Source organism: Ursus arctos, unplaced genomic scaffold (assembly GCF_023065955.2).
Source record: "Ursus arctos isolate Adak ecotype North America unplaced genomic scaffold, UrsArc2.0 scaffold_23, whole genome shotgun sequence".
Taxonomy (NCBI): Eukaryota; Metazoa; Chordata; class Mammalia; order Carnivora; family Ursidae; genus Ursus; species Ursus arctos.
Genome location: NW_026622908.1, coordinates 40,139,384 through 40,163,076, shown reverse-complemented (window position 1 = coordinate 40,163,076; position 23,693 = coordinate 40,139,384). Strand labels below are relative to the sequence as shown.

At 51.4% G+C, this 23,693-nt stretch overlaps 2 protein-coding genes across 5 annotated transcripts; one reads left to right on the top strand and one right to left on the bottom strand.

Moving 5' to 3' along the window:
- Positions 1-1,413: 1,413 nt before the first annotated feature.
- Positions 1,414-9,557, top strand: LOC113244203 (phospholipase A and acyltransferase 3-like). Of its 4 annotated transcripts, none has more exons than XM_048217682.2 (5): positions 1,433-1,616; positions 2,399-2,569; positions 4,799-4,907; positions 5,959-6,226; positions 9,321-9,557. In XM_048217682.2, exons 2-5 carry the CDS (start codon positions 2,561-2,563, stop codon positions 9,349-9,351), a joined length of 417 nt encoding a protein of 138 aa, XP_048073639.1. In that variant the 5' UTR covers positions 1,433-1,616; positions 2,399-2,560; the 3' UTR covers positions 9,352-9,557. The 4 variants fall into 4 exon arrangements, with proteins under 4 accessions (XP_057173593.1, XP_057173592.1, XP_048073639.1 ...); XM_026483415.4 differs by having other exon boundaries at positions 2,396-2,569; XM_057317610.1 differs by having other exon boundaries at positions 1,414-1,616; positions 5,959-9,557.
- A 3,738-nt stretch (positions 9,558-13,295) lies between these two features.
- Positions 13,296-22,456, bottom strand: PLAAT5 (phospholipase A and acyltransferase 5). The gene is made up of 4 exons (XM_026487719.4): positions 21,878-22,456; positions 18,887-18,995; positions 16,386-16,648; positions 13,296-14,896 (listed from the first exon to the last, which is right to left on the bottom strand). Exons 1-4 carry the CDS (start codon positions 22,004-22,006, stop codon positions 14,804-14,806), a joined length of 594 nt encoding a protein of 197 aa, XP_026343504.2. The 5' UTR covers positions 22,007-22,456; the 3' UTR covers positions 13,296-14,803.
- Between the last annotated feature and the right edge of the window lie 1,237 nt (positions 22,457-23,693).

The following is a 23,693-nucleotide window of genomic DNA, read 5'->3' as shown; positions in this document are numbered from 1 at the left end:
CGATAGGTGAATGGATAAGGAAGATGTGAAGGACACCTGGGTGGCTCAGGCGGTTACGCATCTGCCTTTGGCTCAGGTCATGATCCCAGGGTCTGGGGACTGAGTCCTGCATTGGGATCCTTGCTCAGCGGGGAGTCTGCTTCTCCCTCTGTCTGCCCCGCCCCCGTCGTGTGCTCTCTCTCTGACAAATAAATAAAATCTTAAAAGAAAGATGTGAGATATATATCTACAATAGAATATGATTTGACCATAAAAAGAATGAAATCTTGCCGTTTGCATCAACATAGCTGGGTCTAGAGAGTATAATGCTAAGTTAAAAAAGCAGAGAATGTGACTCACGTGATTTCACTCATATGTGGAACTGAAGAAACAAAACAAAGGAGCAAAGGAGCAAAAAAGAGACAAACCAGGAAGCGGACTCTTTACTAGAGAGAACCAACTGGTGGTTGCCAGAAGGGAGGTGGGTGGGGGGATGGGTGAAATAGGTGATGGGATGGAGAGATTACTCATCGTGATGAACACTGAGTAATGAATGGAAGCGGAGAATCACTCCATTGTATACAGGAAACTAATACCACACTTTATGTTCATTATACTGTAGTTAATATAAAAATTAAAAAAATAAAAGTACTCAACTGTAAACTTTTCATAGTCTTGAGACTTTAAAATGGTACATGATGACATTAAACATTTTGTGATGAACATATACCTGCAGCTGTTGAAGACCATCTTCCTGAATGTTCTGGGACAAATTATAAATCTAGAAAACAAAATCCAGCTTGATAACCACTCTAGTTTCACTTCAAAGGAGTCCTGAATAAGCCTAAAGCATTGAACACAAGCTGCGTGTAACTAAAGGTTTGTGTATAAGAGCATGAAGTCTGTTCAAGCAGTAAGATCATCTGTGTTTTGGAAAACTATGCATAGAAGGTTGAAATGACATAAGTCTTCCTTTATTGCTTAAAATACAGCTTTCCTAAATTCTTTTGAAATCTCCATTTCCTGTGTGATATAACGAACGTCATTTGAATTTGCACTTTTCAGGGGAGTATTTTATATGTACTTATGACCAAAGTGGAAAAACGGTTAAGGCTCCTTCTTGAGTTTGTAAGAGCTGAACTATTATATCTGTAGTCTAAAAAGAACATTTGATAACAGAAGAAGTTACACTGGATGTACTCCCTTGATCTCATTTCCTCTGCCTACTTTCTCCTGGTGGAGAGAGAAGCTACAAGTCTGGGCATGGGATGTTTCTTCTGCTCCCCCCCGCCCCCGGGTTAGTCACTGTGCGGGCTCCACCCTGGTGTCTCTTCAGCTGACAGTGCCAGCCAAGTCTTCCTCTTTCTGGAAACAGGCTTGTGATGTAGCACAAGGGGTGGTCCCGATTGGACAAACAGAGATCACTTAACTCTAGGCTGGCCACTCACAAGGTCACTGTCAAGTGGGGGAGGGCCAGCGCGGCAGGAGGGCTTAGCTAAGCCCACCCCAGCGAGAGCACAGGGGCTATGTAAGAGCAGCTGTTCTGAGCGATTCCATACATCCTGAAGAGTCGTCCCAGCTGCAGTCCATCTGTGTCCTGACAACAAAGCTCTTGTTGCGCTGGGAGCCCGAAGGAGGTAAGTTCCTGGTCCTTGCTTCCTGCCCACATGGCCTGCAGTGAGGCTGAGCTCCCTCCCTGCTCCCACCCCCCACTCTGTCCAGTTCGCCCGTGATGCCACAGCCCCTAAGTGGGTATCAGATGAGAGATTCTTATTTGGAGCTTCGCGTGGTGTAGCTCACTGGTACCTCAAAAAGCAGCCCCTCCACACCCAGGCGGTAGGGGATTTTGGGCTTCCATTGGGTCTAGAATGTGTGTCTCTGGGCTGTGGAGGGAGAGGAGGAGGGGGAGTGGTCTCTTGCCTCACATCTGGCCCAGTAGGCTCTCTGTGTCCAGTCTGGGGGGAAGAATGCGTTTCCGATGACAGGTTTGGTCTGGTTCTGTTGGGTTTGAAGTTGGTGGAAACGTTTGTAGGTTCTGGTCATGGTCAGTCCCAATTTTGGGGTCTTCTTGGAGTTCCTTGCTCTTGAAACTCTTTGACTGGCTCTTGTCTCTCCATCCTGCTTGCCCCACACCTGACTTTGCCTGTTGCCTTCTTCTCCCCATCTACCGCGAGGCTTGGCGAGTTTTGACCACTCCCTTGACCTCAGCCACCACCAAATCCTTCTGAATTGACACCTTGAACTCTGAGATCTCTTTTTTCCAGCTGATTTCCTGGCCCACTTGTCTACCAGGCATGTACCCTGGCTTGTTTCAAGATAGAGTGGTTTTTATGTGACTGTTGATTCATCTTTTAAAATATTTGTATGCCTGGGCAGGTTCAGAGGCAAACAAAACTCTTTTTTTTTTTTTTTTAAGAAGGCTCCACACAGAGTCACGACCCTGAGATCAAGACCTGAGCTGAGACCAAGAGTTGGTTGCTTAATCGACTGAACCGCCCAAGCGCCCCTCAAACAAAACTCTGAAAGTGAATAATAGTCTGGACATAGAGGCAGCAGCACACAGACACCACCTGACAGAAGGATGGCTTCAGTAAGTCCCCAGAAAACTATTTTAAAAAGAACCACTCTGTCTGTGGTGATCATGTGGGGTTCCCATGTTGGTCTGCAGCTCTGGCACAAAGGGGCGTGCGTACTTGCTGAGGCCCGAGGGTAGGGCTGTCTGGGTGGGGGATGTAAAAGAAACGTTTTGTTCCCAAAACTGCTAAATAAAGGCAAAGATTCTACCATTTCTTAAATGAACTGTACTCTGGGAGCCAAATGAAGAGCTACGACAAGACCCAAAGGCACAAAGTGACACTTTGAGGTGACTTCGAGGTGACCCCCCGCCCCTCCCCCACCCAGACAGCCCTAGGTCACCAGGGGGCAGGAACAGTGGGTTCAGGGAGGGCAGCCCGCCCCCCTGCCCAAGCCCACCTCCTCGCTCACACTGTCCGGGGTCAGTGGGCAGAGCTGGGGAGGGAGGGTCCAAGAAGATGACCCATGGAGGTGTGGGCTCGTGGTGGGGAGCCATCAGGAAGGCGTTCTTGTACCCCCTTCTCCAGCCTCTCTGCTTCTCCCTCCATCCCTTTACTCCCCTTCCCTATGTTCCTTCTTCCCTCTGGCTCAAGAATAGCCACATTTCCTGAGTGCTCCCTGCATCTGATACTTTGCCGAAGATTTTATTTCATCTCAAGGACGGTATGAAGTAGCAGGGATCACTCCCAGCCTCACAGACGAGGACCCCGACACTCCGGTGAAGCCTCTTACCCAAGACAGGGGGCCTCTGAACCGACGAGGGTCTGACTCCCAAGACTTGCCCTGTTATTTTTTTTAAACTGCTGTCTTTAATTCCACAAGATACATGTGAATACATTTCCCTTGTTAAAAAAAAAACCCACAAAATAAAACAAACCCCAGATCCATCCTCTGCATCGTGGATAGGGCAGCGCGGTGTGCGCCCCCCAACACGTTTTGCTACGCCTTTGCACACGTAGACACTGTCACATCGAAGTGTCGTTTTGTGCCTTTGGGTTTTGTCGTAGCTCTTCATTTGGCTCCCAGAGTACAGTTCATTTAGGAAATGGTAGAATCTTTCCCTTTATTTAGCAGTTTGGGGAACAAAACGTTTCTTTTATATCCTCCAAAGGCGCCTAATGAGTTTTTAAAGTATCATTTATGAACACACGGATTTTATTTTATTTTATTTTATTTTATTTTATTTTATTTTATTTTATTATTTTTAAACATTTTATTTATTTATTCGACAGAGATAGAGACAGCCAGCGAGAGAAGGAACACAAGCAGGGGGAGTGGGAGAGGAAGAAGCAGGCTTATAGCGGAAGAGCCTGATGTGGGGCTCGATCCCAGAACGCCGGGATCATGCCCTGAGCCGAAGGCAGACGCTCAACCGCTGTGCCACCCAGGCGCCCCTAACACACGGATTTTAACATAGTTCATGTGTTTCAATCCGTGGGCAGTGATCATTCTTTTTGATGTTCAAATTGCCTCACCTTTGATCAGTTTGACTCCTTTTGGTTTTGTTTGTTTTGGTCAAGTTGACTCTGACTCCTGTAGTCAGCCTTTATTCTCAATCGTGTGTCCTCGCCAGCTCTTTAGTTGGCTGGCAGCCTTGATGCTTCCAGAGGCTGAATCCCTGGATCAGGTGTTCCAGCCCAAGGCCTGGCTCAACGGAGTGGGGGTGGGGTGGGGATAGGGGGTGGGGGAGGGGAGGGAGCATGGAGGTGGCCGTGGGTGGACGGGATGTTGCTACTAGCAGACCTCAGAAAGCCCCTGCAGCAACAGCATTCTGAACGTGGCCAGGACAACATACTTCCTATTTCTGCAAAGTCCAGAAGGACGCTGACATACTCTCTGATCCCCAGCCTTCAGTTGCCCTGGGCTTGCCTGGGACATTCTGTGAAGGGCGTAAACATTAGAAACATTCAGACCTAGGATTTAGTCTTGCTCTCCTCACTAGGGAAGGATCTTTAGCATAATGCCCAACCTTACTGCGTCTCAGTCCTCTCACCTGTTAAGTGGGGGTACTGATCACGGTCACCCACAGTTCTCCATCTCTTCTTTGTCCCCAGAAGAGTTCATTTCAGAACGCCCCAGAGAAGGGAGGGTTTCCCACCTGTGTGAGGAGAGCTCCTCCTCCCTGTTTCCTACAGGTGATGGACAGAGGGAATCTTCAGGCTGGGCTTAGGCTCCTTGCAGGTCAGGCTCTAGAATATTCCTAGTAAGGGTTCATCTCTGCCTGTCTCTGATTCTCCCGTTGCAGGCCAAACGCGGACCTAAAGTTGGAGACCTGATTGAGATTTTTCGCCCTGACTTTCAGCACTGGGCCGTCTATGTGGGAGATGGCTATGTGGTCCACGTGACCCCCTCGGGTAAGGACAGATTTGTGCTGAAGCACAAGGATTGAGGTGGAGAGTGTGAGCAGCGGCGCCCTGATGGGCTTGTCCTCGCTCCGACATCTAGCGTAAGGGGCACTGGCTGACTCTTCCCTGCTCTGTCGATCAGCTGCCCTTCCTCTTTAGCAGTAAGTTCCTGGAGAGACTGTGGACCTTTCTTCCATTAGAGTTTGGGGTCCATGTCCAGCCAACACATTGTATTTGAGGAACACCCCTTCACGGGTCCCATCTCCTATGTATCTGCTGTTCTGGAGGGACAAAGACGAGGAAGAGGCAGCGGCCTCCTTTGAACGGCTGGCAAGTGGCTTTGAGGCTTAGTGGAGGAACCCCTGGTCTCCCAACTAGACTGAACTGGTTTGGAACCCTGGGCCCTCCGCTTCCTGGCAGTGGGACTTGAACACGTGACTCTGCCTGAGGAAGTTCAGTTGCACCCTTTCGGGTAGGTCAGACTCCCTACCTCCTGGGTGGGGGAGGAATGTCATGAGGGGGGCTCGGGAAAGGCCTGGTGCAGGGCTTGGCCAGGAGCTGAGCCAACCAGTCTTTCCTCCTGAAGAAGGTGGAGCTGGGAGACCGTGGACATCGCCTGGCCTGGTCCCTTCACTTTGTAAATGACGAAGCAAGAAGAGAGGGGAGTTGTCTGAGGTGGGCTGAGTGAGCCGGGCCTGGGGTCTGGGGCCCAGATTCCCGGCTCAGGCCTCCGTCTTGCTTAGCGACTTCCTTTCTATTTCCAAAATGCCGCTCTAGCCTGCTGGGGCCACGCAGCTATGGCCCTCGTGGGGTCCTTCAGAAGCACTCCCATTCTTTCCTTCAGAATTGAGGAAACCAGAGCCCATGGACTCCTGGGGATTTCTCCAAAGTCACCCAGGCGTGGATCTGACCTGTTTTTGAGTTGGGGGCCAAGCAGGTTGGCCACTGCTCCTCCTTACTGATGATGCCAAGGGCAGTGGGGCTGCCTGCTCGGGGCCAGCTGTGAGCCCATGGGCCTGCCCAGGGTCGAACTGACGGTGTCCTCTTTGTGGACTCACAGGTGAAAGGGAAAGAGCTGCTTCAGGCAGCACCAAATCTGTCCCGAGGGAGAAGGTCGTAGCGAAGAAGGAGCTGCTGGACGACGTGGCCGGGAGAGACAAGTACCAGGTCAATCACATGCACGATCGCCAGTACTCAGCGCTGGCTCCCGACCAAATCGTGCAGCGGGCGGAGCAGCACGTGGGGCGGGAGGTGCCCTATTTGATGCACAGGGGGAGTTCCAGGGACTTTGCGATCGATATGCGCTACGAAGTGACCACTAGCCTCAGGTATGTCTTCAGCCTGCGTCCCCGTCCCCAAGAAGCAGACCATCCCTCAGCCGACGGTGGCTGAGCCTCTGTGTGGCCTGGGCTTGGGGGGAGATGAGGCACGAATAAGACCAAATAGCAGAGACAGAATCCCTGCCCTCAAGCATGTCACGGTCGGGCTGGGGACGGAGGTGTGGACGAGACCCACACCGCGGCACAGCAGACTGCTGGGACGAGGTGCCCCAAGGACGGGAGTCACAGCCTTGCCGGTCAGATGGCGTGTCCAGCCCTCGCTGGCCACCAGGCGCCGAGATGGACCCTTGCCACAGCCCCAGAGACAGGTGTTATCATCCCACTTTACAGGTGGGGAAACGGAGGCTTTGACTGTGTATGCCGCCTGTCCGCGCTCCCTCCACAGTTAGGTATTGAGTCTCTAGGACGTGAGAGCCACTGGGCGGAGGTGGGATTTGAAGCCAGGTGGGTTCTGCTGCAAGGCTCTGATCAAGCAAGGCTTCATGGAAGAGGTGCCACCTGAGCTGAGTCTGATTTAATCCTTTTGATGAATCCGAAACCGGAAAGGGAGGTGGAGCTGACCAGGAAGCAGGGCGATAAGGAGGAGAGGCAGAGGAACAGTGCGAGCCACCTCCTGGAAGGTGGGTCTGTGGTTACTTATTTCTTCCAGAAGTCCTGTGTGTGCGGAGAGGTGCGTTCTTCCATCTTCCCCGTTGGCATCCAGGGATGCTCAGAGCTTAGGCTGTGCATGTAGATTCAGGATGGGTGAGGATGAAACTCCTCCTTTGTAGAGTAGGAGAAGGCTCTCTGGTGACGGGGGAATGGACAAGGAGAAGCCTCACCTTCTGGAAGCGAGGATTCTGGCCCGGAGCCCAGGCTGTTAACTGAGCCACCGCTCCTGGCTGGGGGCAGAGAGGGGATGCCGTGTGCTTGCCTAGCAGTGACCCGGTGATGGACTCCCTCTCCTTTGGGCTAAGGAGGGTAGACCTGCCTCCGTCCAGGAAGGGGTGGCAGCAGGGGAGAGGGCGAGGTGGGGAGGGACAGGGGGTGGTGCGGAGGGGTGAACTGCCCTGTCAGGCATCTAGAAGCACCCCTCAGATTGTGCTGAAGCTCCAACAACCAATCTGGGAGACCCCAACTTTTTGAGAGGGGTTGACCCTCTGCCGTTCTTCTGGGAGGTCAGAACTCAAGGCGGTAGGAGGGACCCAGGGGTGGCAGGCCACTTCTTTTATTCAGTTTGTCCCTTGCTTTGGTGTCTCTTTTTCTGAAGTCCTTCCCCCGAAGGTCGAAGGTCACTCCTTAACTTGCCTTTCTTTCTCCCTCTCACTCCTGACTCTGTGTCTGGAAAGACTCCCCTCTGTCTCTTTCTCTCTGCAAGAACTCGGGCTGGTGAGAATGGGCAGAACTTGTGGCCGGGAGGTGTGCATCCGAGCTTTTGCACCAGGAGACAAGCAAACTCTAGTAGGGCTTCTAGCAACATGAGGCCACGTACTTAGGATGGCCCCAGGTCCCCAGAAATGCCTGCCTGAAAAAGCTCAGCACTCCAGGAGAATTGACCGTGTAGAGGCCAACATCTGACCGGAGGCCCCTGACCTCTCTTTCTTCCAGCGTTTCCTGAGAAACGCTTACGGTTATGAACCCTTCCTCTGCCCGTGAGGCGTTTTGTATCTCCTGCAGCTTAGACGTGTCTGTCTCAAGGACCTGGAGGCCATTTCTTTGAATGTCATCATCAGAAAGAACAGGGCCTCAATCTCCCAGTGTCTGGGGGAAGGTTGGATGGTCGCTTGCAACCCTGCCAGCCCACAGACACGGCTGTTGCAACCGCATTGACCCTGCCCCACCTTCTGCACCTGCCACTCCCGGGACTCTCCTGAGCCCGGGCTCGCCTCTCCCTCATTCGCCCTTGAAAATGCCCAGTCACCTCTGTGCAGTTCCGGAATGGGGCTGAAGACCATCCGTCCTCAGTGCTTTCACCAATGTGTGACTTGGACACTGGCAAAAGTTTCTGCGTGGGTCTGAGTGAAATAGTGCAGCTTTTCGTCCTCTTTTCCCCAACCACTCATGGGGCTCAAATTCCTTGATATGCCGCAGAGGCCTGCTCTTTGCCGGCTGTTTGCAGTATTTGTTCTTCTGGCTGCGAGGGGCCGAAGCGTGCTTGTTAGCATGTCGGGCTGTTTTGGGCCCCGTCGCTTGCTGGCCGTGTGAGCTCTTCCTGCTACCCAAGCTGTCCCCTCTGCAGGATGGGACTAGAACAGGGTTATAAACAGGGTGTTTGGCAGATTAAGAGAAATCCTGTGGCTGTAGAGTCCCCTGACACCTGGCAAGCAGCCATTCCCCAATGCCTGCTGTCCCCTTCTGCCTCCGGTTCCTCCTGCACTGGTCTCACTGACACAGTGGCTGGGCAGGGCCCGGGCCCCCCTCAAGCTCACACCTGCTGTGCGGAGTCCACCGATCCTCGGGGGTCATCCTCACGTCTCCACCCCACCGTCGTGGATTTCCAGAGGATCTGCTTCCTTCCCCAGAGCCCTTTTCCTCTCAGTGCACAAGTGAGGTCATCTTGTTTCCTGAAAGCAGAGCCTCGGTGCTGCTCATTGTCAAGACAGGCGTTTAGCAGATGAACCGTGAACACCTCCTGTGTGCTTGGAGGTGGGCTGAGCACCGGGGACAGCGAGGACAATCCAGGCGAGCTCGCTGGCCTCAAGCCCTGCAGAGGGACGAATCACAGGGCTGCTTTCCCCAACTTTACACTCGCTTCAAGGCTCCAGGTTGGCCAGGCCTGACCTAGAACATCCGGCCCTGCCCCTCTGTGCTTTCCGCAGGCACATCTGGGGCTTTATCATGCTGTAGGTTACCACAGGGCCGTGCATTCTACTCCCATGAGGGTCTCCAGTTCACACCAGCTCCGATTTCCTCTCATTCTCGCCTCGTCAGGCACCTCCTCCCCTCTTTCCTGGTTGGCCTGCCCTCTTGGAATCCCCCTTCCCTGCCAGTATTTGTTCCCTCTGTGTTCCATTGGGAGGACAAATGCCACATGGGTCTTTTCCTGAGTTGAAAGTTCTAGGTGTGTGTTTTGGTGGTCAGACCCCTTTCTCTTCTGTTGCAGCTTGCCGAAGAGGACTTTGCAGGACAAGTGACAGCAGTTCTCCTGGCTGCCATGTTGGTCATCCGGATCCAGCAGGCCGGGAGCCAGCAGAAAAAGCCTTCCGTTCAATGGCAACCCGTCAGCATGGAAAAATGTTGCTTGGCCAGCAGGCATGGAGTTTGGTTTATTGATTTCGCTCTGTTTTGTGATCATGGAGGCTTATTTTAACAAAGCTAAATAAAAGCCCAGGAAAATTTATTTGGGGGTGTAAAATCTCATGTAAATTCGGTAAAAGACACGGTTGCTTCTGTTAGGGAGTGAATGTTTGTGTCCCCCTCAAATTCATGTTGAAGGCCTAATGTGATGGTATTTAGAGGTGAGCAGGATTACGTGAGGTCACGCGGATGGGGCCCCCCATGATGGCTTCATGTTCTTCTAAGAAGAGTGACCAGAGTTCTTGTTCACCCCCACGTGAGGACACAGTGAGAAGGGGGCCACTGGGAAGCCAAGAAGGTTCAACCGGCAACTGAACCTGCCCGCGCCTCAATCTTGAGTGTTTTAGCCGCCGAAATTGTGAGAAATCAATGTCTGTCAATGGCTCGCTCAAGGCAGGGTCCTGGTGCCCACACAGTCAGCGTCAGGCAACCAGAAAGCCACCCGAGAGGCTGGGCACAGACAAGTTTAGGGATCAAGCGTCAGGTGCCATCCCTAAGGAAACAGGCTCCGGGCTTGTCTGTCACGCTGCGCTCCTGCAAGGGTGGGGCGGGTGACAAGTATTTTAGCCAGCTCCCATCTTATGAATAGCCTCGTGTCACCAATGAGAGAGCCTTTCTAGCCTGTTAGGCTGATGATCGTGTCCTTAATTTTCCAAGGAAAATCCATTTTCAATATTCGGTGTGCTAGTTAGGAAACATCTGGTGATCAGAAATGAAGATAGTTTATGTAGCTTTGTCTTTCAGGCAGAACGCCAACCTACTGCCCCTGGGCTGTGGTTTCTTGGTTAGAAAGTCGGCCACCGCTAGGGACTTCGTGGGAGAAAACTAGCCTCTCTTTTGTTTTTCAGGCAGCAGGAGAATGTGCCTAGGGACTGAGCATGACCCTATTCTGGGAAAGTCTCAAGGAAAGAGGCCCACTAGAGCCGCCCAGAGAGCAAAGCAAATAGGGAGAGTGTAGAGAGAGCTGGCTGATGGGGCCAACGTTTGCCCTGAGGGGCTGGCTGAGAGGAAGGGCTGAGCGGGTCTTCACAACCCAGGCCTTCTGCCTCCTTTCCCGACCAGCCTCTCTCTAAGGTTGGGCACAGAGCCTTCTAGGCCCTTGCCTTCCCGATGCCCCCAGAGCAGGACTGGCCCTCCTGCTCTGTAGGATGCAAAGGGTTCTCAGGGATACAGGGGAGATTGTCTTCAAGTTCCCCACATCCCTCTTTAGCATTCCTCCTTCCTAATTCCCTATTGCCTCCCCACCCTGACTATTTGTTTCAAAGAATACCCTCCCACCCCACCACAACCCTGGTTCCGGGCTACACAAGCCTCACACATACCCTCACATCAAGACTTAGCCTGTCCTAAGTCCTATTTCTTCCAGATTCCACTAGGGAGCTGAAAGCCACCATAGGACTACTTTTTACTATGATACCAATGGCTTCAAAGGACATTGAATGCAAACGTTTTCTGAAAAGGCAAAGACTAAGAATTGAATTCACTATGGCAAATTCCAGGTACAAACAAAAAGACGAACAAAAGCTAGACTCTTTTTTTTATTATAATAATATTTTTTTATTACTTTATGTTAGTCACCATACAGTACATCCCTGGTTTTTTATGTAAAGTTCCATGATTCATTACTTGCGTATAACACCCAGTGCACCATGCAATACGTGCCCTCCTTACTACCCATCACCGGTCTATCCCATTCCCCCACCCCCCTCCCCTCTGAAGCCCTCAGTTTGTTTCTCAGAGCCCATAGTCTCTCATGTTTCATTCCCCCTTCTGATTACCCCCCCTTGCTTTATCCCTTTCTTCTCCTACCGATCTTCCTAGTTCTTATGTTCCATAGAGGAGAGAAACCATATGATAATTGTCTTTCTCTGCAAAAGCCAGACTCTTAACTACAGAGAACAAACTGGTGGTTACCAGAGCGGAGGTGGGAGGGGGGATGGGTGAAATAGGTGAAGGGGACTAAGGAGAGCACTTACAGTGACGAGCACTGAGTCATCTATAGAATTGCTGAGTCATTATATTGTACACCTGAAATGACTATAAGGCTGTATGTTAATTATACTTGAACTAAAAAAAGAATTTTAAATTAAAAATACATACATTTCCATAAAAAATAATAATAGACTCTCACTTTTTGACCAAGCTCCCCTCCTGCGTGACTGCAGGAGACCCAGTTCCCTCCCAAGGTTTTCCCAAGGGCATCGACCTGGAACCCCCCTGACAGGCCCCCACCAGCGGTCCCTGGGCCTCTTGTCTCTGTAGCAGTCGCTCTCTTGGGTGCTATTGGTGCCCTGGCCCTTCATCCCCCTTCTCAAATCAGGGCTTGAGAATAACAAAAGGTGATGGTGAGCATTGGGCAGACACTGGGGAGCAGCTAATCTCTACTGGTGACGTCCCAGGGGGCTCCCCTCTGTCCGTGTCTCCTCCCAGCCTCTGGCCTGCTGCCCGAGACGAGGGCTTCATCCTTTTACTCAGTTGGCACGTTTTCCTGACTGACATGGTTTCCGCTCCCTATCTCCTACTCCCAGCCGGAGAAACCAGATCCCTTTACCATCGTAATACTGTCTGCAGAGCGAATTCAGTGTTTCCCGAAGTCAGCCTTTCCATCCGTAGGCAAAACACCCAGAAAGCACGCGGGCCCTGCTGGCTCATGTGTCACGACTACTGGGCCCCCTACCGAGAAGCAACCCAGCATGGTCAAGTTCCCTGTCTTTCCCCGGATGTGCCCAGGGAACCAACCCCATCACTGACCCCACTCGCCAACCCCCAAAAGGGAAAAGGAGCACTAAAAAAGAAGCACACGAACAAGAGATCCGTGTGTAACGTCTCAGCAACATTGGCATTCCTATGACTTTCCCTTAGGATCTCCCGGAACGGCAGGTGTAAGCCTCACAGCTACAAGACTGGAAAGGTTCACCTGAGTGGTTCCACGCAAAGCAGAGATCTCACTTTCGACCCTAGAAGGCAGAAACTGCTCCAGGTTTGTAAACAGCACTTTCAGAAACCCTCTTTCCCCTCACCCCCACCCCCCACCTGCCAAGTATAGGGTGTGCGTTCGAGAGCTCCCGGCTTCGTGGGCAGCTGGGAGGCAGAAGACGGCTGTCCGGCAGGTGGTCTCCGCCCCGTGCTCCACTGTCTCGTGTCCCTCCAACCGACTCGCTTCTCGCTGCTGTCCCTGAGCGCTGCTCCTGGGTTCAGGCCAAGGCGGGGAGAGCCAGGGCGTGGCATGTGGTAGACGCTCAAAAATGTTTGTTGGATGAATGAAAGAACGTAAACCCTGAGAGGCACCTGAGGTCCTTGGCCCCACGGGGTGCAAACTGAAAGAAGCCACAGAAGTGACTAAGCGGGAGATGGGTGAGCCCTTAGTGTAGAGGTTACTGAACACTCTCTGTCGTGGGGGAGTTGACTGCTTGTAAATCAAGCAACATCCGGTTTCTTGGATTAATGATTGCTATGGTCTGGGAGGTCAGAGTCACCTTCAGAATCAAAACGTTCACGGATACATGACCAAGTTAATTCAAAACTAAGAGGAATGGGGCGCCTGGGTGGCTCAGTCGTTAAGCGTCTGCCTTCGGCTCAGGGCATGATCCTGGCGTTCCAGGATCGAGCCCCACATCAAGCTCCTCCGCTGGGAGCCTGCTTCTTCCTCTCCCACTCCCCCTGCTTGTGTTCCCTCTCTCGCTGACTGTCTCTCTCTGTCAAATAAATGAATGAAATCTTTAAAAAAAAAAAAAAACTAAGAGGAACATACTTTATAAAACATACATTCCTGGTGGTTGGGTTCTACTTCCAAGGAAGTCTCCATCTGGACCATAACGAAGGAGGAGCTGAAGGAAGCGGCATCGGGAACTCAGCGGATTCTGGGGGGCGGGGAGGAGATGATTGGAGGGACTCAGGGTAATAAGGGCTTTATCCTCATCACGATCCACAGAAATGAGGGCATATGCTCTGCCTACCAACCCCCCGGAACAGCCACGCAAAGCAGAGAGAGAGGCCATTGGGAAGGGCAGATGGAAGACAGAGACACACACCCAGACTCCAGCGCCTAGAGAATAGGAGGATGCAGCCAAGTTCAGATGCTAAGAAAAGAATGGGGGGGGGGCGGTAATGGAAGAGTTTCACTGCAGGTCTGCTTTGTCCAAATAGGAGAAAGGCTCATGGGTGATCCTAACAGATCTCGTGTGAAATGCTCTGGGCTCTCCATCCCGTGCTTGTTCCTAGCCATTCTTTTTTTTTTTTTTTCAAGATTTTATTTGTTTATTTGACACAGAGAGAGAGCGTGCGCACAAGTGGGGGGCGGGCAGCAGAAGGAGAGGGGGAAGCAGACTCCCCGCATAGCAGGGAGCCTGATGCTGGGCTCGATCCCAGGACCCCAAGATCATGACCTGAGCTGACGGCAGACGCTTAACAACTGAGCCACCCAGGCGCCCCGGTTCCTAGCCATTCTGAGAGTCCCTTCCCAGATGCCTTCAGCTCTCAACGGGCACCAACCATCCCTGGTCATAATTCTAGATCTGCCGTCAGGCCAACAGCGGTCAACACCCAAAAATCGCTCCTTCCTCTCCCTCATGAGCACAGAAGTCCACTGAGGAAATTATTTTAAATACTCGTCTGAAATCAGTGAAAATACCAGTTTCAAATCTTCTGATGATTCTAAGGTAGAAAAGCCAAGTAAATGTTGATTATACTTTAAAGCAGAGGGTGTTAAGCAACAAGGAGTGAGGCTGGCGTGGGATTTGGGATTTTGGATTAAGCCCAGATGGCCTTGAATAGCAAGTACTGAGTTTCCCTCAAGTCTCCTCCCCCGCACAGCGCTGCGGGTCAGAAAGAGCAGGGTTCGCGCAAATGCAAAAAAGCCGGAGACATTCGAGTTCAAGAACAAGAACTTCTGAAAAAGAGCTCTCCGTTCCTGGGAATGTTCCAGCAGAGGTTTCCCGGATGGCTTAGGTGGGATTCAAACATCACAGACCAGAGTCAGCCTGAGAAACGAGCAAGGCCCTTCCCACAGGGAGGGAGATAACGAGCCTGCCAAAGGCCTAGCACGGTGCCTGGCCTCTCACGGTTACGTACTAATAAATATTCGCTTCTTCTCACCCCGAGAGTCCACGGATCTGTGATCACATATATTGGATGTATTTCTGGAGGGGTAATTGGATACATTCTAGATTCTTCCAGAAGCTCACAGTTTTCTCGAGTCGGGCTATGGAGAGAGAAGGCAAGGGGAGGCAAGGAGGCACATGGTCCTTGCGGATGGCAGCATTTCTTCCTCCGCTGGGAGTCCGAGCGCCTTCAGGCAGTTACGGGCTTGGGCCTTATGCTCTCCACGACGGCGGAGATGACCGCGCCCGCAGCCTTGGCGCCTTCCATCAGCACGTGCTCTACCTGCAAAGCAGACCGGTTCACAGGACTCTCAGGGGTGACCCCAGGCTCGTGCCCTGCCCTGCCCCTACCGCACCACTCCCCTTCAGCAACCGGCCTGCCTGGAGGAGGAAGCCACCTGTGCTAGCCTCCATTACCAAAGATCCTAGAGCTGCAAGAGACCTAGAGAAGTCAGGATGGCCCGAGAGGGACATCCCAGGCAGATGCACTCCCTGTCCCCCCGGGGGCATCCATAGCTCCTCGCCCCCTTCCTCCCTCAGGCCAGGTGTCTGCCTCTCCTGTAGGGCTCAGAGGCAAAGGACCTCGGAGCGGCTCAGCCACTGAGGCCGTCACTCTACACACAGGGAATCTGAAAGCCAAGGAGGAGAACTCGCTTGGACAAAGTCACGGCAGGAATTCGTGTCTCCTCCGTAGAAGGCCCCTTATCATCCATTTGGTCCCTGGGGCCTCTTGTCATGTACAAATGCTCGTGGGATGGGAGAGCCCCTACACCAGAGCCTCCAAGCCCCCCGCACTGGAGCCAGGCCTCCGCAGAATGGAGGACAGGCCGGGAGAGGACAGAATATAAAGGAGGAAGGTGCAGAGAGTGGAGGGGGAGGGGTGGGTGACCTGTTCATACCTACTCGGCAATAGCAGAGAGACCAGCGTTGGGATTTGAGCCCAGCGACCCCAGAGAACATAAGAACCACAGAAAAAAAGCAGAAAAATGATGTTCCTCCTTTAACTCATCATTTCTCAATCTATTAAAAAGGGGATAATAAATACACCCCCCCCATGGGGTTTTAGTAAGGATCAAATAGGAATGAGGGCTGCTCAAGTCGTCACACGTATTTAGAGCTATTTTTCAAAGCTCTTGAACACACGGACTGTGCCTCACTGGGTTATCCCCGCCCTGGGTGGTGGGGGGTCACGAGCCCGAATGCAGCCCGGACCAGGCAGGTAAGGTGGGCGAGGCTGGCAGGTGGCACGCCAACCCGCACACGCCCCATCTAAAGAAGCAGCCACTGCTCGGCCCCCACGGGGTGTCACCAAACAGGAACAGGGGCCTGATGGCCTGATCAATGAGTTGTTCTAGAAAGGCTGTCAATCCAGATCTTTCTACATAAAATTTCTATGTTTTTAAATGTTGGCAAGTAATACAAATTAAAAAAAAAAAACCACACTATTTGTCCAAGCAAAACATGTCTGTGGGCCAGAGGTAGCTGAAAACCTCACTTTATCCCTGTTTTGTAAGAGAACAAACAGCTCAGAAATAAAACGGTCTGACCAAGGACACCCATGGCCAAGCCGGGACCCCCAGGGTCCTAGCTCTGCAGCCCGGAGCCTTTGCGCTCCTCCACGGCCTAATAGACCCGTCGGGTCCTGCCGAAGTGGAAGCCCACCAGCACCACAAAGAGCATGAAACCACTGACCACCGTTCTGATCACTGATGCGATGACGAGCCCCAAGACGGCTCAGCCAGAAGCCACCGTCTCAGCAAAAGGCGCCCTACCTGCTGGCTCCTGGGCACACCGTATCTGAGGCCATTGACAAAGTGCTCACAGTTCCCCTCGATCAGGCTGTACTGCACTATCTTGTTGACCATCTCTTTTGTGCGCTGGAGGATCTGGTCCACGGGCAGCGGCAGGTATGTCCCGTCCAGCTTGTTGTTGACCTTCCAGGAGCAGCCGTGCAGCACGTCCTCCAGACGACTGTACTTCACGACGGCGCGGTTGCTGAAGACGGAAGTGATGCTGCCGGCCTCGAATTCCTCACCTAGAGCCCAAGATGAGCAGAGGCTGGAAAGCTGCGAGGGACAGCGGGGCAGAGCCCTGGCTCGCTCTAAGATGCGGGTCCAGCTGCTTGCCTCCGAGGGCTCGGCGTCAGCTTCTATCAAAGGCGTGGCCGAGGACGGGGAGCTGGATGGGGTGAGCTGCCCCCAGGGAGACACCTGTCTCTTGGATATCAGCCTGCCTCTCAGCCTTTTTTTTTTTTTTATGACCGATGATGTTGAGCATCTTTTCAAGTGCTTATTGGCTATGGAGAAATTTCTATTCAGATCCTTCTCCCGTTTTAAAAATTGGGTTATTTGTCTCTTTATTATTGAATTGTAAGAATTCTTTACATATTCTGGGTAGTAGAACATGTCAGATCTGTGTTTGCAAATACGTTTTGCATTCTGCGGCTTGTCTTTTCACTTTCTTTTTTTATTTTCTTTTTAAGATTTTATTTATTTATTTGAGAGAGAGAGTGTCAGAGAGAGTACAAGCAGGGGGAGCTGCAGAGGGAGAGGGAGAAGCAGGCTCCCTGCTGAGCAGGGAGCCTGATGTCGGGCTCGATCCCAGGACCCTGAGATCATGACCTGAACCAAAGGCAGACGCTTAACCGACTGAACCACCCAGATGTGTGTGGCTGCCCGGAACCACCTTTCCCAGGAGACTTCTGCCCTGCACTGCACGCCCCATTGTCAGCGATCTTCCTCATAAAACTCTAGAAGTACCTTACAGTGGGACCCCAGATTCCACTCGTACTATACGGACCTGACCAAGTCCTAGGACTTGAGTCTTGCTTTCCTAACCAGACTTCAGTAATTTTCACAAATGTGTGTTAAGCACCCTTACGTGTGAGCGTCGCTCCTGGCTGCGGGGCTAGCATGGGGCTCTGTGACCTGCCTCCCTCTGCAGCCTCGGCTGGGCACAGGGGACGCCACGCAGACAGGGCCCTGGGTGCCACCCACTCAGCTTCCGCCCAGAGCCACACTGCCTTTCTCCCCACTCAGATATTGGGATTCAAAAACAGGGTTCCACAGATTTGAAAAAAGAACGATTTGAGAGGAACTATATTGTCATATTCAGTCCCTAGAGGAGACAGATGTTCTCAGAGAGGGTGAAGAACCCGCCCAAAGCCAGGGCGGTCGTAATATGAAACCAAGACCGTTTTTCTGCTCTGACCATATGGATAGGCAAATGCGTGTACCCTCCCCTGCAAAAGTCGACCGAGAACAAGAAATGTCCCTTGTCCTCTTCTTACGTACTTGAAGAATATCTGCCGATTTTAGGAAAGCTCGCAGCGGGCAACTCAGCTTTCAGGAACAGAATTCATTTTTAGAGAAAGATCTGATGGGGAGGGTGGGGACATAAGAGTTAGCGACCTCTTTGGTTATACAAGAGGGAGGCTCCTGGACTTAGGGGATGTGGAGGTGACATGGAGCACTTTTTACCTTCTCAGCATGTAGGCGGGGCAAGGGGGAGGGGCTCCCTGCAGGTGAGAGCCCCGGTGGTGGGGGAGCCCAAGGAGGAGGATGGAGCCCGGGGGGTGAGGGCCTTTGGTCTCAGTGCCCTTTGTCAGGGTCATCCTGAGTGGGCAGTACTCACACAGGATACAACATTGAAAAGGCATCAGACCATAAGCAGTGGTGTCCCCCAGCCTCCCCTTCTCCCAGCGCCTCCCAGTCCCTTCGAATGAGGAGACTCCTGTGACTCAGTGTGTCTCCTGTTCTATCTTCTACCATCACCCCGTTCTCCCATCAAATCTCCACTAAATTTTAACTAGCCACCAGTTGAATCTCAGCCTTGTGTTAGGCAACCTTGAGCAATGAAAGGAAGGCTGTGTCCACGCTGAGGCGGGAGCAGCCTGGGACAGGCAGAAAGAGCAGGGAGATGAGCCAGGGAGGACGTGCCCAAGCCATCAGGAAGCCGGGAGCCGCATTTGGGGGCCATCGGAACATGGAGGCATCTGCACCCCTCCTGGGGAAGCCTCCGAAATAAGAGGAAGGATACGGAGGCTCAGCGAACACGGGGCCACCTTGTGCATTGCCTCTCCCTTGGCGCTGGACACTCGGTATGTTTGGCAGACGGAGATCGAGCTCCGTCACCCAGTCGACTAAGGGCCGGGAACGCGTTGCGTGTGTGCTTGTTAATGAAGGGAAGCAGCTGAGAAACAAGAGCTCATGCACGTCTTACTCCGCTAACTTCACTATCAATACCAATATGTCAATAGAGTATCCACCCTTACTCGGGGCTGCCAGATGGACCACGCAGTCATCTTCCACGTAGATGGCCCAGTGCTCATAGCCGATTCGAAAAATCTCAATCAGGTCTCCGGGTCTGGGTCTGGGTTTGCCCTGTGATGGGAGAAATAAGATAACATAAAGAAACCGCACGTGGCCCCGGAGCTCCGGAGACCCTGTTTGGGGATTAGCTACAGCTCGGCCTGAAGACACTGGGTTTCATCACTTTCTAGAAATCCAGGCTGCCAGACGCTTCCTTCCCAGGCAAGACCAAAGACCCCCCACACACACTGTCACTGGAGTTATTAAAGCCACAGAGGCTAACTGTGCCACCTATCGACGTACTGCCACTGGGCTCCAAATGCACCGTCCAGCTAAGCTCCGTGAAATGTGCCCGAACTCTTTTAAGCTTTTCTCCTTGAAAATGAGCGCGTCGTTAAGCATTGCAAGAGGAGAGGGTTCCCCTGCAGTCTGGCTTGGGGCAGGGGATGGGGAGGGCGATGGTGAGTAGTGGGGGTGTGAGGACTTCTGGTGGAGCTCTGCCTGAGCCAGAACCCTCCAATAATAACCTTTCTGAGCCCTTTGACAGAGAAAGCAGTGCCGACGCCTCCAGCGCCTGCTTGTGTCTTGATTCCCTCTGCACGTCTCCCATGTGGACCACGTGTGGTCCAGAGGGGTCCCCCCTCCTCTGCGTGCTCAAACCACCGGCTGACAACACCCCCGCCCCCGCCCTACACTCCAAAAGGTTGTGCTTCCCCAGGAGTTACAATGCCACCCCAGCCTGGCCAAACCAAACTTCTCCGCTCTCCTCTCTAACGAGGTGTGAAGCCCCTCCAAGCCTGTCCTTCCCTGAGTATTGTCCCTCAGCCCTGGGAGGCCATATCGAGGTTCTTCATTTCTTGTAGTTACTCATACACAGTTTAACAATTCTTTATAGTAAACTTCCTCCTGTTTAATCTACTGGAAGTAGATTCCCCCTGTTTAATCTAATTTCTATCTCTTGGCTGGACCCAGAATGCTGATACTCTGTCTCTTCAAAGAAGCCTGGGGAGGAGACAGTGTGTGTGTGTGTGTGTGCACAGTATAGTATTGTGCACTTAAAAATTTATTAAGAGGGTAAATCTCATGTTAAGTGGTTTTACCACAATAAAAACAAACAAAGAAAAGAAAACCCAGAGCTTTGCAATTGCAAACCCAAACTACAAAAAAACAAAAACAAAAACAAAAAAAAAAAAGAGGAAGAAAGAAAAAGAGAAAGAAGAAGAAAAAGAACTCTCCTATCCCCTCCTTCTGTAAATATGCATCCCTCCCAAATTGTCCCTAAGGGTGTCCAGGAGGGGTCCTGGGCAGAAGTCCTGCTCACTGATAACTCCTGAGAAGGCGAGCTGGGCAATCAGAGCCTGGGGAGCCCGAGGGAGCCCATCACACCGCCCCACCCACCCATCAGCTTGACAGCGGCTTTGTCACTTAAGCACAATCTGCCAGCTTTAGTCTAATTTGCTCAGGGTTGCATCTCGCCTCCCAGTTCCCAGCTCAATTTCCCTGGTGGAGGACAGCCATTTGCCTGGCAGAAATTCACAGAAGTACAAGGGGGCTTTCTACCTGTTTCTTTTCTGAGATGCAATTTACAGAATTTGTGTAACCATCACCACCCTCCATTGTACTTCATCAAAATTTAAAAATTTTGTTCTTCAGAAGATATTGTTAAGAGAGTGAAAACACAAGCCACAGACTGAGGGAGAATACTGCAAACACGTATCTGATGAAGGGCTCGCACACAGAATTTCTGAAGAAACCAAGGGAAAAAATGGGCAAAAAGATTTGGACACTTCACCAAGGAAGATACATATGGAAGATGTTCAACATCGTTAGTCATTGGGGAAATGCAGATTAAAACCACAATGAGATCCCTACAGGCCCATGAGGATAGCTACAATTAAAGAGACTAGCCATACCAAATGCCGATGAGGGTGTGGAGGAACTGGAACTTTCACACTCTGCTGGTGGGAATGTAAACTGGCACAACCAGTTTGGAAAACAGTAGCTGAAAAATACAACTACCGTATGGGGGGCGCCTGGGTGGCTCAGTCAGTTAAGCATCTGCCTTTGGCTCAGGTCATGATCTCAGGGTCGTGAGACTGAGCCCCATCAGGGCTCTGTGCTCAGCAGGGGAGACTGCTTGAGATTCTCTCTCTCCCTGTGCTCCTCCCCATCACTCTCTTTCTCTCTCCAAATAAATAAATAAAATATTTAAAAAATACATCTACCATATGATCTAGCCATTTCATTCCTAGGTATTCACCCAAGAGAAAAGACAACATATGTCCATACAAAGACTTGCACACTGATGTTCACAGCAGTTTTATTTGTGATAGCCAAAAACTGGGAACAGCCCAAATGGCCATCGACAGGTGAATGGATAAACAATAGTGTATCCATACAATGGAATACTACTCAGTAATAAAACAGAATGAACTATTAATCACATGCAGCAATATGGATATAACTTCAAATAATTACATGAAATTATGTGAAAGGAGACGGACAAAAAGAGCACAGAAGATATGATCCCATTGACATAAATCTCTAGAAAATGCAAATTAATGTATAGTGACAAAAAGCAGACCAGGTGCTGCCCGGGGATGGGGGCGAGAAGAGGCGGGATTTACAAAGGGAAACAACGTTTCGGGAGTTACGGAGATGTTCATCATCTTGATTGCGGTGATGGTTTCACGGATTCGCACATACTATACCAAACCTAGCCCAGCACATATTCTAACCATGTTGCATTTTATCGAATGTCAGTTATAGCTCTGGAGTTACGCTCCAGTCAAGCTCATCAGGGTTCAACAAAGCTGTTTTAAAAAAATTTTAAGGCACAACCAACATCCCAAATCAGTATGCACTTCCACCTGCCACACAGTCTAAATAAAGTACAACACAGTCTGCAGAGAAGTCGCAGTAAAGATGTGGCTAAGAGCTCTTGGGACGCTCACCTCCGCGGCTTGCTTTGTTAAGGTCCCAGCACTCTCAGGCTTCGGGGCTGAATTCCACTCCGCTCTTTTCTGCTTGGGTGTGGTCTCCAAGTTCACTACCGGCTTCTCCCTAATGAATTTTGCGATCATAGAGTCAACAAGTAACACTACTTCACAATTACTGGAAATTCTGCGTTACTTCAGATCTGTGATTTTCAGAGCTCTTTCAATTTCGAGACCCTAGGAAACATCTTCCCTGAAGCTTGTTTCCGGAACCACGCCATTAGGAGCCTCACAAAGTAATCACCGTTGACTGCTTTTCCGAGGAGTGTTAAACTGCTAATGAGAGCAGTGAGCAGCTTTCAGGGTTTTTTAAATAGCTGATCATCTTTCTTCCATGTTTATGAAAGTGACTTGCACATAGCTTTACAAAACTGGTAACGGTATGTAATGGCTTCTAATGAAATGCAGCTGGCCTCTGCTCCCTCCCTTCTCTCTGCCCATCCTCCTGGGAGAGGCAAGCCCCTTAAACCCTTGAGCTGTTTCTTCCAACAACTAGTTCCATATTTCTGAGAAATCGCATTAAGCCTCAATACTATAACTGCAAGTATCGTGAGAGAAATCCGTATATTTTGTCCCTTGAACCAAAACGTTGTTAGCAGAGTACTGAAACCAAAGGCAGGAATATGCTTTGGGATAGTACAGTGAAATATATTGGGGTCACAAAGGCCTGGGTTTGGGGCGCCTGGCTGGCTCAGTCAGTAGAGTGCTAGAGTCTGCGACTCTTGATCTCGGGGTTGTGAGTTCAAGCCCCACGTTGGATGTGGAGATTACTTAAAAAATAAAATAAAATCTTAAAAAAAGAGCTGGGTTTGAACCCTGGCTCTGATCCTTGCTGCCCAAGCTTGAGCTAGTAAATGAATGTGTCTGAACACCAGTTCGATTATCTATGAAATAGAGGTGAGAGCGTTTGTCTCGCAGAGTTGTCGAGGGGGTAAAGGAGAGAGCGGGCATACACGTCTAGTACATTACCAACCAAAACTGGCATTTTCTTTGCCTTTCCCCCACGCTTTACGTCTTCTCCAAAGTACAGTGTATGGGGGTGGCGTATAGCTCTTTGGGGGAACATTCAGACCCTCGAAATTTTAAAAAGAAGCAAACTGTGTGTTTAATGAAAGTGAACTGAGGAAATTTGCAAGATCACAGCATTCATTAGTGAGACCGAGTGGCCACGTGGAAAGAGCCAGTTCTCAGGGTTCTGGAGGTCTTGGGGCTAGAAACTGCTACCAGGCAGGTCCCGTCAGCGGGCCCCAGGCCTGGTGGTAATCTGCTGTCTGGAGCACACCAGCCTTCCCTTCACTGGTTGGGGGGTGGTGTAGGCTGGTTCCTATGGAAACCCCTCAGGATTTGCTTTACATAACTGCCATCAGAGTTGGTTCTTCAAAGGCTTCCCCTCCCTAAGACCCAGTCCTTCCACACCGAGACTCTTACCCCTCCTGGATGCTTCTGCTCAGCTCTGAGGCTCCCTGCTGCGGCTCCTTGGGAGAGAGCAGGACCAATGCTTGAGATGGTTCTTCTAGGGGGTTGGGGGATGGGGAAGAAGATGCTGTTTAAACCACAGCTGCCTCCTATAGGGAGCGAGATCTGTGAAGGGAGAGTGGGAGCCAGCACCTTGACGTCTCTGTGAAGGTGGGCTCAGAGCTCCAGTCCAGAACCCTGCCTGGCCTGGTCAGCACTCCACCAGTTTGGGGGTAAAGGAGGGGGATGGTGGGACTAGGTGCTGGAGAGGGCTCCGTTCCCCTGGGAAGGAGAGACTTTGGAACTCCCACGGATGAAA